The sequence below is a fragment of the Lethenteron reissneri genome, chromosome 45 (assembly GCF_015708825.2).
Source record: "Lethenteron reissneri isolate LAM-NWPU_2019-01 chromosome 45, ASM1570882v1, whole genome shotgun sequence".
NCBI classification, from domain to species: Eukaryota; Metazoa; Chordata; class Hyperoartia; order Petromyzontiformes; family Petromyzontidae; genus Lethenteron; species Lethenteron reissneri.
This window is the reverse complement of record NC_083823.1, coordinates 2,454,254-2,470,659: the sequence shown is the minus strand read 5'-3', so window position 1 is coordinate 2,470,659 and position 16,406 is coordinate 2,454,254. Positions and strand designations below refer to the sequence as shown.

Genomic DNA, 16,406 nt, shown 5'->3' with positions numbered 1-16,406 from the left:
TTGCAGTGACACAAGAAGCGACCGGCGCTTTCCACGCGCGGTGGTTGTCCACCCAAGGTGTTTTAAAGTCCTCCTGGGCTCTCAGGAAGCGGTTCCCCCCCACCCCCCTAACGCGATGGCGAGGGGCAACGCGTGCTGCTTTTGAAAGGGCACAGCTCGTTGTTGCCCTGCTCACTTTAGATCAAATCTGGGATGGGCGACTTCCACCCCCCCCCACCACCACCCACTTCCACCCCCCCACCACCACCCACTTCCACCCCCCCACCACCACCACCACCCAATTCAACCCCCCCCACCACCACCACCCACTTCCACGCCGATCATTCTTCCACCCCCCCACCAACACCACCCACTTCCACCCCCCCACCACCACCACCCACTTCCACGCCGATCATTCTTCCACCCCCCCACCACCACCACCCACTTCCACCCCCCCACCACCACCCACTTCCACCCCCCCACCACCACCACCACCCACTTCAACCCCCCCACCACCACCACCCACTTCCACGCCGATCATTCTTCCACCCCCCCACCACCACCACCCACTTCCACCCCCCCACCACCACCACCCACTTCCACGCCGATCATTCTTCCACCCCCCCACCAACACCACCCACTTCCACGCCGACCATTCTTCCACCCCACCACTCGCGATTTTTATTCGTTGCTGGACAAGCCTTGGCCAGCTGCATGTACATGTTGAACTTCTTTCGCACCGTACACAGCCAACCGTGCTAATTTGAAGTTCGAGGGATAGATGACGAACTACATACAAAACGCAGTTCGAAAGGAATACATTTTTCAATCTAAGATTTAAAAGCGCATTGCTCCGGTGGCTTCATAATATCGGAAGGAAGAGCGTTCCAGACGGCCGCAGAAGCGCACCTGAAGGCGCGCGATGCGGTGACTGTCTTTGTTCGATGGTTCGCCAAAAAATAAATATCTGGAACAGACCGCCAATACAAACGCGACGGTACAAACACAAACAAAATTGACTTCACCAAAACAAAGTCGCCACCGGGAGTGGTAAAACGTCATCTGCTCGGTGTCGGCAAGACTGCAGGGGTGCGCCCAGTCTCTCCCTGGGTTCTGACCTCCACGATTGAAAGGTTTCGTGAACGTGGGTCGATGGCTTAGCCTGGGATGGGGCAGGACGGCTCGTTACGGGAGGCTGGTTTGCTCGTGCTGTTTACACTGCGGGCGAGGTCTACGAATTTCTGCTGTAGAGCGTACTTTGTGCTGATGAATCGGGTGCACAATGACCCTTGTTTACCGGAGAAAGCCTCGCCGAGTCTCCAGAATTATTTTTTCAGGAGCGGTCTTGCCAGGGGTCACGCAGTAGGGGGCGATGTTGCGTTGTGGAAATCCAACTGAGTAGCTTTTCAGCATTCGGATATTTGGCCAATACCGGTTACTTTGTGTATCTTCTTGGTTCTTTCGGTAAAGTCACGTAGAAGGGAAATAATGAAATAAAAAAATAAAACATAATAAAATACAATTCTCACGACGTTTCGGCCACAACGCAAGCAGCCGTCCTCCGGTGAAGGGGGACGGCTGCTTGCGTTGTGGCCGAAACGTCGTGAGAATTGTATCTTATTATGATTTATTATTATTTTATTATTTCCCTTCTACGTGACTTTACCGAAAGAACCAAGAAGATGAATCCCTACTTTGTGTATGTTTGAGATGTTTCAAAGTGAACCTCCTGGCCCCCCCATGATTTGATTTTTGCGATTAGGTGTCACCGTTCCATTGTGTTTTTTGTTTTAATGGTGAATGCAGCACCCACGAGTGGCTGCAGGGATGACGTGAACCCATTGCATGAAAAACACGCGCTGGTGGAAGAGCATCGATTCTTACACATGCGAGTTGATGCGTGTATCGCGAGTTTTAGAGTCGTGTTAATCGGTTCATTGATGCATAGTTGTGTTTATCATCAATGTTACGGTTATTTGCCCGCTGGAAAACTTTGGTTACATTTTCCTGAATCGATTTTTTTTTTATTTAGGTCCAACGCGTTTCACTGTTGCAACCCTTACAACTCCCGACAAAACAAAGTTAACAAAACTGAAAAGAATTCTGCGGTACAATCATTCTCCATGGGTTGCCATTAGCACTTGTGTTAAATACAATCTCTTTAAATTGACGCTCAAAGTTAAAGCGCTCAATATTCCTTACACTGATGCTTTGCCTGTATACTTTAGGCGTGTGACGATTTCCGCCCTCCGCGAATTGTTAATCATCACGATGCAGGGTTGCGATTTAAAGATTTGTTTTAAGTGTTGAATGTAGAGCCTCTAGTGGCTGCAAGGGGTCACATCTACGACGTGTGACCTCTACACATGTAAAATTACCAATGCCGCCTCGCGTGGAGGTCCTTACTCGGTGCATCGCTAGTACCTAAATACATTACACTGTATAAACACCACGCGTTTTGAGGAAAATCCACACTTTGGGGACACAACTGGATAAGACAAAACACGCAAATCATTTTCACCCGACGGTCCCACAGCGACCTGCAAGGCCGTGGGGTGTGCTCCGTGGAAGTCTTAGCAGATAACGAATATTTCGTCGGTTTTTATATTTTCAAAAAGTTTTTCTCGATTGGTGGTGCGTCAAAAAGTTTTTTTTTTAGGGTTGACGGTCCGTCCGTTTTAGTCGTGGGTCCCCCACACAGGTCGGGGAACCACTGCACGGGACACCTACGGGACCCCTACGGGACACACCAACGGGACCCCAACGGGACCCCTACGGGACACACCAACGGGACCCCAACGGGACCCCTACGGGACACACCAACGGGACCCCAACGGGACCCCTACGGGACACACCAACGGGACCCCAACGGGACACCTACGGGACACACCAACGGGACCCCAACGGGACCCCTACGGGACACACCAACGGGACCCCAACGGGACCCCTACGGGACACACCAACGGGACCCCAACGGGACCCCTACGGGACACACCAACGGGACCCCAACGGGACCCCTACGGGACACACCAACGGGACCCCAACGGGACCCCTACGGGACACACCAACGGGACCCCAACGGGACCCCTACGGGACACACCAACGGGACCCCAACGGGACCCCTACGGGACACACCAACGGGACCCCAACGGGACCCCTACGGGACCCCTACGGGACACCAACGGGACCCCTATGGGACACCAACGGGACCCCTACGGGACACCAACGGGACACCTACGGGACACCGATGTGATCATTCTATGAGTCGACAAATCCACTGGAAAATTCTTGTTACTTTTATCAATATGTTTGCAACAGCGCGGATTTTTTTTAAACTTAAATCCAGCACTGCTGACCAACGAGTTCAAACCCACGACCACAACATGTGAGGTTGCGTGCGTGGCTTTTAGGACCCCCCACGGAACGAACTGCCCGTGTTCTCCAGGATTTGTCTCCACCAGCCCTCTCCCCGAGGGGGGGGGGGCTCTCCGTCTCGCCAGGGAGCAGGGAACCGCGGTCCTGCTCAGGCTGCTCTTTGCGAAACATCGCCCGAGCGTAAATACAAAACTTCCAGTCCGCCGGTTGATCGATCGAGCGAGCACAGAATGCTCCTGCGTGGCGGTGCTTTGTACCTCGACCCGGACCTACAATCTGAGAAATATACTTCGCGGCGTTCCAGATTTATGTTTTATTGTTTAGTTACTATTTTGAGTTTTGATTTTTTTTTCTCTCTCGTGCGTGCGTGCGTTTCTCCGCGGTTTTGTGTGGAAACTGTACTTCAGTGTGAATCGTGATGTGCGGGCAGGGCACGCAATTTAAATAAACGGGGCTCTGCTGAATTGTGAACCGAGTTTTAACTCCCCCCCCCCCCCTCCACCTGTGAGGGTTCCACCTTTCACTGCATTCAGGAAAAAAATGTTCCAGTGTCAAATGTGCAACAATACCATTTAACTTCTTGGTTCTTTCGGTAAAGTCACGTAGAAGGGAAGTAATAAAGTGGTCCCCCACACAGGTTCTTCACCTGAGGACGGCTGCTTGCGTTGTGGCCGAAACGTCGTGAGAATTATTTTATTATGTTTTATTTTTATTATTTTATTACTTCCCTTCTACGTGACTTTACCGAAAGAACCAAGAAGATGAATACCTGCAGTCACGAAAGCTTTAAATCGAAATTTAATACCATTGAAAGTCACTTCATAGAGTTCACACATTTGTGTTACATCAGTGCCGGTAAATGACAGAATGAGCAAAGTCGTTTCGTATGTTTTACAAACACATTCTGCTTTTAAATAGGTGTAACGTTTGAAATGACAGGTCGTGACAAGTTCCAAATAGTTTGCTGCCTCTGCATAGGAATGCTGTACAATACCCACACCGCCTCGCTTGCATTTCAACGGCTACAGAACTGTTCTCAACAACGCAAATGACGGCACTGTTTGCTTACAAAAAACAAGAAAAAGCTGTACACGTCAGTCGGCATCAAATCATCCCCAACATCGTAATTTACCAAAATCAATGTTTTTCGCTCCAATCAAGGATACGTCCCAAGTCATGAATCTGGCGGAATCGGCGACGACCGTCCAAATTCTTCGGACGTCTCAAGCGGGGGCCTTGAACCGCGCGGCGATTTCTTCCAGTTTCCCCATGAGCCTCTGCGCTTCGGCGTCAGAGGAGCGAGTCCAGGCAAGCGGGAGATGCGTCGCCACGGCCTTGCGATCTGGGGGCGACGCCACACCGACTCAATGCACAGTCGCTGGCAGGAACAGCCGCTTCGCCATCGCGACGGTCCCACCGTCGCGTTACATTCCACTCCCCAAGTGTCGCCGTTCGCCTTCGCGGGCTACGGAGACACCGGGAGGGAAGCGGGCGACCTCGAGCGACGACTCCGAGCAGCGCGGTCGGTCTACGTACGGTGCAAAAGAAGTTCGACGTGCACACGCGCAAGCCTGAGCGCAGTGGCACCCGCAATGAAGTTTTCACAAGCGAACGACAATCGCGACGGCTGCCAAAACCTACGTTTGCCAACATCGTGCAGAGGGAAAGGACGAGTTACCCGTGACGTCGCAACTCTGGCCCTCCTGCCTCTCGGCCCTTACCCTGGAAGAAGAGGCCGCTGGGGTGGGCGCGAGCGGCGGGGGACAGCGCCAGCCACACCACCGTGTCGGCGCCCTGCTCCTCCGTGCGCAGCCGCCCGTTCATGCGCCGGTGGAATTCCGGCATGGCCGTGCGCACCGCTGCACAGAGACAACGCCACCGGCACCGTCGCCGGCGGGGCATTGTTAGCGAGTGCCTATTGAGGCCAGTATCCTGGAATCGCCCTTGTACTGCTCCGGTCAAGGCGGGAGCCAAATGAGGATTTGCATAGCAGCAGGTGAAGTGTGGGTTGTGCGTGTTACTGGTGGTACCTAAGTCCAGTATAACGGGTGGGTTGTGCGTGTGTCTCTTGTGTTACCGGGTGTGTCTGCCCATCCCGGGTGCATGCTGGAGAAGTGAACGCCTCTGTGCCGCGCTGCCCACTGCTCGGTCATCGCCACTTGCTGCCGCTGCTCGCGATCGCGTTCCAAACAGCAAACAAAGAGATTGTTGGGTTTAGGCCACGCAATGACCCAGGGTCAAGTTTGTATCGTCAAGACACTACCACCACCGGGACACAGACAAATTTGTCACGTGTACAACAAGCGTCGAACACTTCCTGGATTTTACTCTGGACTTTTCTGGATCTTCTGAAGATGTGAGGCATAATTTCGAGTAAGACGAATTATCCAATCGCTCAAATTTGGTTACGAAAATGGCTCTTTGACTTACCGGTGGGCCGAGACAACGACATGATGTTTATTATTTTTCACCATCCCGCGCTGGACAGCGTGGCGAAGTCTATCTACGAAACCGAGAGCGGATGGGACACGCGAGAAGAGAACTGTAGAGCGGCCATCGCGCCCACCTTGTTCTGGGAGTAGACCATGGTGCCGTCAAACGGACCTCGCTCCACCTGGAGGTCATCGGGGTCAAGCTTCTGCACCAGCATCCCGCCTGACGACACCGTCACCTGCACACGTGCGCACACACGTGTGTCGTGACGGGTAATGCAAGATCCGACCGTGGCCGTCCCGTGCTCGCAAAGCTGCGTTGGCTTCCGATCGCCGGACGGATACGTTACGATAAGGTCGCGCTCGTTACACACAAAGTGCTTGCCACAAATGAACCACAATGCCTCGCTGATCTCGTCAAGGAGCATAAACCATCATCACGCGAACTCCGGTCATCATCCTCGCAGCAGCAGCAGCTTTTGACTGCTGGGCCATCAAACAAAGATGCTGGTCACCGCATCATCGCGCGGCGCTTTCAGATGCGCTTCTGCGGCCGTCTGGAACGCTCTTCCTTCCGATATTAGGAAGCCACTGGAGCTATCTACTTTTAAATCTAGATTTGAAAACTCAGTTCTTTAGAACTGCTTTTCATGTTTAGTTTGTTGTCTTTCCCCACACCTCTGATGAGCACGGTTGGCTACGTACAGTGCAAAAGAAGTAAAAAAAACAAATACATAGTCTACATAGACTTGAAATATTGTTCGCGATGTTGACATACTGCCCAGGTACTCATTTGAGGGCACATCCAGAACTGGCCCTGGGCCCACAATGCACCGCGGCGGTCCCTGCGCGATGACCTTTTACCCCCCCCACCCCCGTCTCACGGTTCGTACCACTCGAGCGTCGTCGCCGCTCTTCTCCAGCAGGGGCAAGAAGGCCGTGGTCAGGATGTAGGTGCCTGATGAAACCGACGGCAAGGGGTGGGGGGAAAAGCATAAATACATCCAATCAAATCACGCACACGGACGGGGCTCCGGTAACGACTTTTCCCCAACGCGACGTCGCCAAGCGTCAAGGTGCACCACGAGGTGACGTCGCGTGTAACGTGGGATCATATTGGGGCGGCTGCTGCCTGTAGTCCAGCGCTGTGCGGAGGCAGCAGCGAGGGTTGGTGAATCACCGCGCGCAGATGTCGCACGAAACTGTCCTCCCGTGGGCGTCGAGGAGCCCGTACACTTGCTGTGGAGCCCACCTGATCCATCTGTATGGGGTAGGTCGTTGTCCCCACGCACGCATGGGTTTTCTCCTCCCACGTGCATGTTAATTCCCCGGTAACACCTTAATACGTAGAGGGCCGCAGAGCTTGGGGAGGAATTTGGCGCTGTCTCCTCGCTACCTGGCTGCTGCTGCTGCTGCCTTCCACCTTATCTGTGGTTCCTCCTCGCAGCTCTTGAGACATCCCCCGTCTCTCTCGACGAGAGCGAGGAGCGAACGCGGTGGCAGCGGCGCGGGGCGTTACAAGTCAAGTTATGACGACGTCGTCATAATAATCGTCAACTTGTAATGCGGCGCTTTGGTGGTGGCACGGCGTGTCACAAGTCGACGATTATTATGACGGCAACATCAACGAAGTGACGTCGCCTCGCCTTCAAAAGGAGCGGGTATGTAAACTAAATGTTTTTTATTTCACCAGGTAAGGCCTCACTGAGCTATACAGCTCAACGAAGTGGCCTATCGTGTGGACGTCTATCGCAGCCAAATGCTCGGAACGCGTGATGTTGATTCTAAATGTGGAAGGAAGAACCGGAGGACCCGGAGTAAAAGCCACGCGACCACGGAGGAGAGACACCGCAATCTCCAAATATACAGCAGCAGGCGTCAGGGTTGGGATCGAACTTACGACCTCCTGTATACCAGGCGAGGGAGTCAACATCTGTGAGAAAGCAGAAGGGTAATTTCCCAAAACGTCACCGACTGTGTATACTTTTCCTCTCAAGGCCACAGAGGCTTTGACAAAAGCGCCGAGGCTTACCCAGCGTGTTTGTGGCAAAGTTTTTCTCAAGTCCGTCCGCGGTGAGCTCCCTCTGGTTCACCATGCAGCCAGCGTTGTTCACCTACGGGCGGAGAGTGCGTGTGCTCATTAGCGGAGAGAGAGACACACTCCCTGGAGCTCCCTCCCTCTTGTGCACTGTGGTGGTGGCGATGGTGACAGTGATGGTGGTGTTGATGGTGGTGGTGGCGGTGGTGATAGTGATGGTGGCGGCGATGGTGGTAGTGTTGATGGTGGCGATGGTGGCGGTGATGGCGGTGGCGGTGATGGCAGTGTATTTTCTCTGGATAGTCCAGGTTTCCTCCCCGGCACGACCGTTTCATCCTATCCACACCGCGTGCAACCACCGCAACCTGCAGGTGGCAACACTTCCCCCGTTCCGCTCTGCGTGGTCCCGGCACTTGGCCAACACCCGGGCGAAGCTGGACGGTCGCGGCGCGACCGAAGCACCACGTCGCTCGCTCTTGCCACCGCCGCCGCGAGCGGTTTGCCGGAAGGCCAAACCTCTCGGCGCGTCGGTGGCTCGACCGGCTCGGCCACGCCGGGCGGGGGCGGGGGGCCTTTCGGCCGCAGCGTTGCGTGGCCTCACGCCGGTGGAGACAACTTACGTCTGTTTGGTCGTCGTGTTCAAATAGAGGGTGCCGGAGCAGTCCTCTTTCTTTCGCCGTTTTGGGACAGCGAGAGCGGGGTCAGGGTGAGGCCGCTGCTTTGTGGCAATTCGCGTTTTTCATTGTTGTTGTTGTTATTATTGATAAAGAGTTTTATTGTTAAAACACCACCCGGAGTGCGATCATCTTTGGCTGCACTCGTTAGCAAGGTGCCGAATTTGGGAAATGGACTGCACAGGCAAGCGTTGCTTAGTAAAAACAATGATACAGACGTGAAAATCCATTTAGCGAACCCAAACTCACTCGTGGAAGCTACACGACCCGCCACCCCGCTAGCGAGCGGCCGCCCCAAGACGACGTCAATGCCATCACCGTAGTTGTTCGTGGATCTTTCAGTTTTTATGAGAAAAAATGTTGGACCAGGCAAGACCCCCACTGAGCTATCAGAGCTCTTGTTCAGAAGCGACTTGGCCATCACGAATGGTAGCCCAACAAGTGGGATTATCATCATCATCATCGTCGTTATCATCATCATCGTTATCATCATCGTCGTCATCGTCATCGTCATCATCGTCATCATCATCATCGTCATAGTCATCGTCGTCATCATTGTCATCGTCATCATCATCATCGCCATCATCGCCATCATCATCATCATCGCGATCGCCATCACCGTGGCGTGGAAATTTACAGCAGCCAAATCCTCTAAACCGCACGTCGATTCTAAACGTGGCGGGGAGAACCGGAGGAACCGTAGACAAATCGTGACCACGGGGAGAGAGAGAGAGAGACATGCAAACAGCAAATATACAGGTGTCAGGGTCGGGGCCGAACCCACGATCTCGTGTATACCAGGCGAGGTAGTTAACATCTCGTCACCGTGGCGTATATGTCAATGACTCGCCCCTCCTCCCCCTCCTCACCAGGACGTTGAGCGTCTCGTTCTCCTTCTTGAAGTTTTCCGCAAACTCCCAGACCTTGCTCGGGTGGGACATGTCCAGCAGGTGCACGAACACGCTCTGTCGCGAGACGGGAGGATTAGACGATTTGGCGGAAAGTCTCTAAAACGCCACGGCGATTACCATGCTGCACGTTTTCGCTCATCGTAAATATATATTTTACACGGGTCAATGGTCAGGGCAGGTGAATAGCTCATAATTATCAACGGCACATGGCCCTGTTTTTAGTCTGGTTAGAATGTACCTCCGACTCGACTGTAATGAAAATGAGCTAAGCAGACGCTGTGACCGACGGACACCGACGGACCGAATTGACAGGCGGACAAATGATGCCGCTTGCAATGTACACAAGAAGCACGGATATTATTTTGTTTCATCACGGTTGCTGAGAGCAAGCCCGGAGGCTCACGGCGCCCAGGCGTGCCAGAAACGTACAGCAGACAAAGGGTCGATACGTTTCTTGAACTGAGCAAAGGTGTGAGAACTTGGGGAAAGACAGGGATGGGGAGGGAATTGCAAGGTAATGGACCAGCGCTCTTGATTGCGGGGGAGGGGGGGGGGAGAAACCCATCACAAAAAGGTTGAGAGCCACTGCTCCGATACAAGACTTCTGGTGGACAAGGCATCGGGGGTCACGCAGTTCAGAGGTCAAAGGTGGGCACCTGGTTGCCGCTCTCCTTGACGATGTCTTCGCGCGCCTGCTCGGCTCGCTCGCGGTTGCGACACACGAGGTGCACGGCTCCGCCTGCTCCGCACACAAAGGCAAAGATCCCCCATATAGCCTTAGCAGGCTTTTGAGGCAAGTGCTGTTAGCGAGTAGAATGAAGGCAGGCACGGTACATGAACGGGAGGGTGGCCATCACCGCGCCCGGCCACCTTTTGTCTCCCGAGTGGCGATGTTTTACACACCGCGCCAGGTACTCGTTGAAGGCTGAGTCGACCTAGGAGAGACCCAGGACCGGTTACAATAATCATCACTGGTGTTGGCCGTGAGCGAGAATCAAACTCGGGCCGCCAGGTTCATAGTGCAGCACACTAACTACCGCTCCCAACTGGCACGCACTAGTGCAACAACAACAACAACAACGTGCATTAGTGATGTCTCTAGAGCGCGGAGTCACATGGGAAGAAAGGCAGGGAGCAACTCACCCACCAACTCACACATTCACTCGCCCACCCACTCACTGACTCACTCGCCCATCATATCACCCACTCATCATATATTCACTCACCTACCCATTCACGCTGTCACTCAATCATCCACTCACCCGCTCATGCACACACGTGACTTCCCCATGATCTCCCCGTGCACCCCCCCCCCCCTCCTCGTGACCGGCCCCCCACCCTGCCCCCCCGTGACCTCCCGCCGACCTCTCTTGGCCATGTGGAGGGCGGCCGCCTTGCCGATGCCGCTGTTGGCCCCCGTCACCATGAAGGAGCGGCCGCTCGCGTCCACCTCCAAATCCTGGGCCCGGAAGTTCTTGGCGGCCGCTTCGTAGCCGCCCCTGGCAGGGCGGGAGGGGGGGGTCACAGACCGTGGTCAGCGTGGGCCCCAACGCGCCGACGTGCGGCAGCCTCCAGTTTGCCGATCCTCTGCTGGATGAGGGCGTGCCCACGCCGCACGTGTCGCGGGGGTAGTGGGGGGTCGCGGGGGGTTGTGGGGGGTCCATGGGGGGTCGCGGGGGGTCGCGGGGGGCCATGATCGTAAATCCGCGACGCCGATCGGCACGGATCGGTGAAGGCGGAGGGGGCAGATCAGATGTTGGGGGGGGGGGCATAGAGGTACAGCACAACTAAGCAAGATAAATAGTGGCATCTATATTCAAAAAAGCCATCGATCATTACATATATGTTAGATCAGCAATTGGAAGGATACCTAATTCTCTCCCTCTGTTTCTGTGTCTCTTTCCGTGCGGCCGTCTCTGCGTGTCTCTGTCTTTGTCTCTCTCCATCTCTCTCTCTTTATGTATTTTTAATTGTATCAGTCTCGTTCTGTCTGTGTCCTCAGCATCTCTCTCCGTGTCTCTATATTACAGTATGTCCCTCTCTGTGTATCTCCATGTGTCACCGTGCGTGGGCAGCAGTAGTGTCGTGGTCAGCGCTACGCTACGAACCCGGCGGCCCGAGTTCAATTCTCGCTCGCAGCCGACACCAGTGGCGATTTGCTGAACCAGTCCTGGACCTCCCCCTAGGTCGACTGAGCCCTAAATAAGTACCTGCTGCGATGTGTAAACACTGCAAATGGGGAGACAAAAGCGGCCGCGCGAGGCGTGGGCCACCCGGCGTTCATGGTAATTCCACATTTCTATGACGATGTTTCAGTCTATTCACGTCATCGGTTTCTGCACTTTCCCGCAAAGCGGTAAGGATTTTATCCACTACGGAATTAATGATAACATTTCGGGAATCAAACTCTGCACGTAAATTATGATTTTTTTTAAAACCTAATAACACTGCGGCCTTAAAATGAAAAGTATACAATGGGCAACGTTTCGGGGAATGGCCCACGAAGTAAATAATTTAAACCTGTACATGACAAGAAAACACATCGCGTGAAACGAAATCTGACAATTTAACAAAAAGAAGAATCCGAATAACCCAATCGAGTGACGACACTCACGTTGTGTACTCCTGCAGACCTTTCACGAACCAGATAGAGTTCCGGTAGAGAGACATGGCAAAGCTGCGCGTTGTATCTGGCAGACAAAACAAACACACGTGGCATCAGTCGGTGGTCAGTGAACTCAAATAACGTCAGCGACTATACTCGGGACAGACTACAACTGAAAAAAATTAACCCGTAAAAACAAAGTTTTTCACTATAAATCCTTTATATGCGTGGCGGCTAGAGTCCTCTCGTCCTCTGGCTTGAGATGGCTGCCACCTATGGATCAGATGATTGCCTGCCACCATTAAGCAATTGGTAATTAAATATAATTTTTTTTTTCCTAAAAAGTGTAAAAATTTGGAATTTTTTTAACGAAAATGTATTGTCACGCACAACGAGTCTGTGTGCAAAATGTCAGCTCGATTGGATCACGGGAAGTGGGTTAAAAACGACCGAAAGATTTGCACGGTCGTAAGCGCGCAAGCAAGCAAGCAAGTGAACTTAATATAAAGGATTTAAAAAGAATGCCCATCGGCTGACAATGAGAAACGAATTGGCCATAGACCAGCACTGGCAAACGATTTGCTAATCGACTTCAACATAAATATCTCAAAATACTTTTTTAAAACACGCTTTAATGAAATGTACCGTACTAGTAATGGCAGAACTCCACGACTCCAGGAAGTGGCCCTGAAGCTTCCATAATGGACCGTGGTGGTTTACAGCCAACGTGAGTTGAGCGTGGACAATTAGACCCAAGCCGAAACATTTTTTAATTTTAGTTTTAATGATAGAATATGGCATTGTCATCAGTATGACATAAGTATGCCAAGTTTGCAGTCGATGCCACATTGGGAAGTGGGTTAAAATTGAGTTACAAGATTTGAGGATACGACAACAGACAGAATGAGTTAAATAAAAGCGTGTAAGAGGGGAATTCCGATTGGCTAACATCGTTCTTCTGAGGTTGCAATGTAAATCAGTGCGAATTCAGAGCGAGAGAAACTTTTTTCGTGAATTCGATGCCACTGGCCCACTGCTGTTAAACCCGAGTGAGTTGTCGGCTTCACGCAGGCGAGCTTTCGTGAGCGAGCACTTAGTAACCTCGCGAAGTAAAATCGGGAATAAAGTGATTGTGATGTGAAACTCGTCTTCGCTGAAGCTGCGTGCGGATGCTGTGGAAATAATTCACCATCATTGACATCACTCCCATCGATTAGAATCGCCATCAACAACATTACCGCCACCACCATCAACCCCCACGGCGCTTGTGCCAGGTTAGGTGCACCATCATCATCACCACCACTATCACCGTCACATCAAGGACACATCAAAGACACAAGATCCCCCGTATAGCCGTGAACAGACTGTTTGGGCAAGTGCTGTGAGCAAAGTAGCTCTGAAGACCGGAACCGCACACAACGGGGTGGGTGGCGATGTTTACACACCGCACCGGGTACTAATTTGAGGCCGAGCCGACCTATGAGAGGCCCAGGACCGGTTCAGATAATCGTCACCGGTGTTGGCCACGAGCGGGAATCGAACCCGGGTGGCCAGGTTCGTAGCGTAGCGTCGCGCTAACTACTGCACCACCGCTCCCCACACACAGACAGACACACAGCTCACTCACCCCACCCCAGCAGCAAAACACGCGTGTTGTTGCTGCTGCTGTTGCTGCTGCTGTTGTTGTTACACAAGCCAGCCCTCCCCCACCCCAGACACGTGGCCGCAGCTGTCGCAATGCAAAATGCCTGGGAGGCCGATTCGCGTGGCCGGCTCCCGACAGCCAAACTCGCTCAGTGCCGCACCCCCAGCCCGTGCACACAACACGAGCCCCATTGAGCGGGTGTGACACACTCAGGGGCACGTGTGGGACACACTCAGGGGCACGTGTGTGACACACTCAGGGGCACGTGTAGAAGACACTCAGGGGCACGTGTGTGACACACTCAGGGGCACGTGTGTGACACACTCAGGGGCACGTGTGTGACACACTCAGGGGCACGTGTGTGACACACTCAGGGGCACGCGTGTGACACACTCAGTGACACGTGTGGGAGACACTCAGGGGCACGCGTGTGGGAGACACTCAGGGGCACGCGTGTGACACACTCAGGGGCACGTGTGGGACACACTCAGTGACACGTGTGGGACACACTCAGTGACACGTGTGTGACACACTCATGGGCACGTGTGGGACACACTCATGGGCACGTGTGGGAGACACTCAGGGGCACGTGTGGGACACACTCAGTGACACGTGTGGGAGACACTCAGTGGCACGTGTGGGACACACTCAGGGGCACGTGTGGGACACACTCAGGGGCACGCGTGTGACACACTCAGGGGCACGTGTGGGAGACACTCAGTGGCACGTGTGTGACACACTCAGGGGCACGTGTGGGACACACTCAGGGGCACGTGTGGGACACACTCAGGGGCACGTGTGGGAGACACTCAGGGGCACGTGTGTGACACACTCAGGGGCACGTGTGGGAGACACTCAGGGGCACGTGTGTGACACTCAGGGGCACGTGTGGGACACACTCAGGGGCACGTGTGTGACACACTCAGTGACACGTGTGGGACACACTCAGGGGCACGTGTGGGACACACTCAGGGGCACGTGTGTGACACACTCAGTGACACGTGTGTGACACACTCAGGGGCACGTGTGTGACACACTCAGGGGCACGTGTGGGACACACTCAGGGGCACGTGTGTGACACACTCAGGGGCACGTGTGGGAGACACTCAGGGGCACGTGTGTGACACACTCAGGGGCACGTGTGTGACACTCAGGGGCACGTGTGGGAGACACTCAGGGGCACGTGTGTGACACTCAGGGGCACGTGTGGGACACACTCAGGGGCACGTGTGGGACACACTCAGGGGCACGTGTGTGACACACTCAGGGGCACGTGTGGGAGACACTCAGGGGCACGTGTGTGACACACTCAGGGGCACGTGTGTGACACACTCAGGGGCACGTGTGTGACACACTCAGGGGCACGTGTGTGACACACTCAGTGACACGTGTGGGACACACTCAGGGGCACGTGTGGGACACACTCAGGGGCACGTGTGGGACACACTCAGTGACACGTGTGTGACACACTCAGGGGCACGTGTGGGACACACTCAGGGGCACGTGTGGGAGACACTCAGGGGCACGTGTGTGACACACTCAGTGACACGTGTGTGACACACTCAGGGGCACGTGTGGGACACACTCAGGGGCACGTGTGGGACACACTCAGGGGCACGTGTGTGACACACTCAGTGACACGTGTGTGACACACTCAGGGGCACGTGTGGGAGACACTCAGGGGCACGTGTGTGACACACTCAGGGGCACGTGTGTGACACACTCAGGGGCACGTGTGGGAGACACTCAGGGGCACGTGTGTGACACTCAGGGGCACGTGTGTGACACACTCAGGGGCACGTGTGGGACACACTCAGGGGCACGTGTGTGACACTCAGGGGCACGTGTGGGACACACTCAGTGACACGTGTGTGACACTCAGGGGCACGTGTGTGACACACTCAGGGGCACGTGTGGGAGACACTCAGGGGCACGTGTGTGACACACTCAGGGGCACGTGTGTGACACACTCAGTGACACGTGTGGGACACACTCAGGGGCACGTGTGGGACACACTCAGGGGCACGTGTGGGACACACTCAGTGACACGTGTGCGACACACTCAGGGGCACGTGTGGGACACACTCAGGGGCACGTGTGGGACACACTCAGGGGCACGTGTGGGAGACACTCAGGGGCACGTGTGGGACACACTCAGGGGCACGTGTGTGACACACTCAGTGACACGTGTGTGACACACTCAGGGGCACGTGTGGGACACACTCAGGGGCACGTGTGGGACACACTCAGGGGCACGTGTGTGACACACTCAGGGGCACGTGTGGGAGACACTCAGGGGCACGTGTGTGACACACTCAGGGGCACGTGTGTGACACACTCAGGGGCACGTGTGGGAGACACTCAGGGGCACGTGTGTGACACTCAGGGGCACGTGTGGGACACACTCAGGGGCACGTGTGTGACACACTCAGGGGCACGTGTGTGACACACTCAGGGGCACGTGTGGGAGACACTCAGGGGCACGTGTGTGACACACTCAGGGGCACGTGTGTGACACACTCAGGGGCACGTGTGTGACACACTCAGTGACACGTGTGGGACACACTCAGGGGCACGTGTGGGACACACTCAGGGGCACGTGTGGGACACACTCAGTGACACGTGTGTGACACACTCAGGGGCACGTGTGGGACACACTCAGGGGCACGTGTGGGAGACACTCAGGGGCACGTGTGGGACACACTCAGGGGCACGTGTGTGACACACTCAGTGACACGTGTGTGACA

At 54.5% G+C, this 16,406-nt stretch overlaps 1 protein-coding gene across 4 annotated transcripts; it reads right to left on the bottom strand.

Annotated features, from left to right (window-relative positions):
- Positions 1-1,561: 1,561 nt before the first annotated feature.
- DHRS12 (dehydrogenase/reductase 12) lies at positions 1,562-13,765 on the bottom strand. Of its 4 annotated transcripts, none has more exons than XR_009756478.1 (12): positions 13,642-13,765; positions 12,024-12,099; positions 10,775-10,908; positions 10,066-10,148; positions 9,368-9,463; positions 7,819-7,900; positions 6,680-6,744; positions 5,921-6,025; positions 5,432-5,522; positions 5,076-5,213; positions 3,080-4,696; positions 1,562-2,705 (listed from the first exon to the last, which is right to left on the bottom strand). XR_009756478.1 is itself a non-coding variant. In XM_061570303.1 (11 exons), exons 2-11 carry the CDS (start codon positions 12,077-12,079, stop codon positions 4,578-4,580), a joined length of 969 nt encoding a protein of 322 aa, XP_061426287.1. In that variant the 5' UTR covers positions 12,080-12,099; positions 13,642-13,765; the 3' UTR covers positions 2,961-4,577. The 4 variants fall into 4 exon arrangements, 2 of the variants coding, with proteins under 2 accessions (XP_061426287.1, XP_061426288.1); XR_009756479.1 differs by lacking the exon at positions 1,562-2,705 and having other exon boundaries at positions 2,961-3,147; positions 3,181-4,696; XM_061570303.1 differs by lacking the exon at positions 1,562-2,705 and having other exon boundaries at positions 2,961-4,696.
- Positions 13,766-16,406: the final 2,641 nt, after the last annotated feature.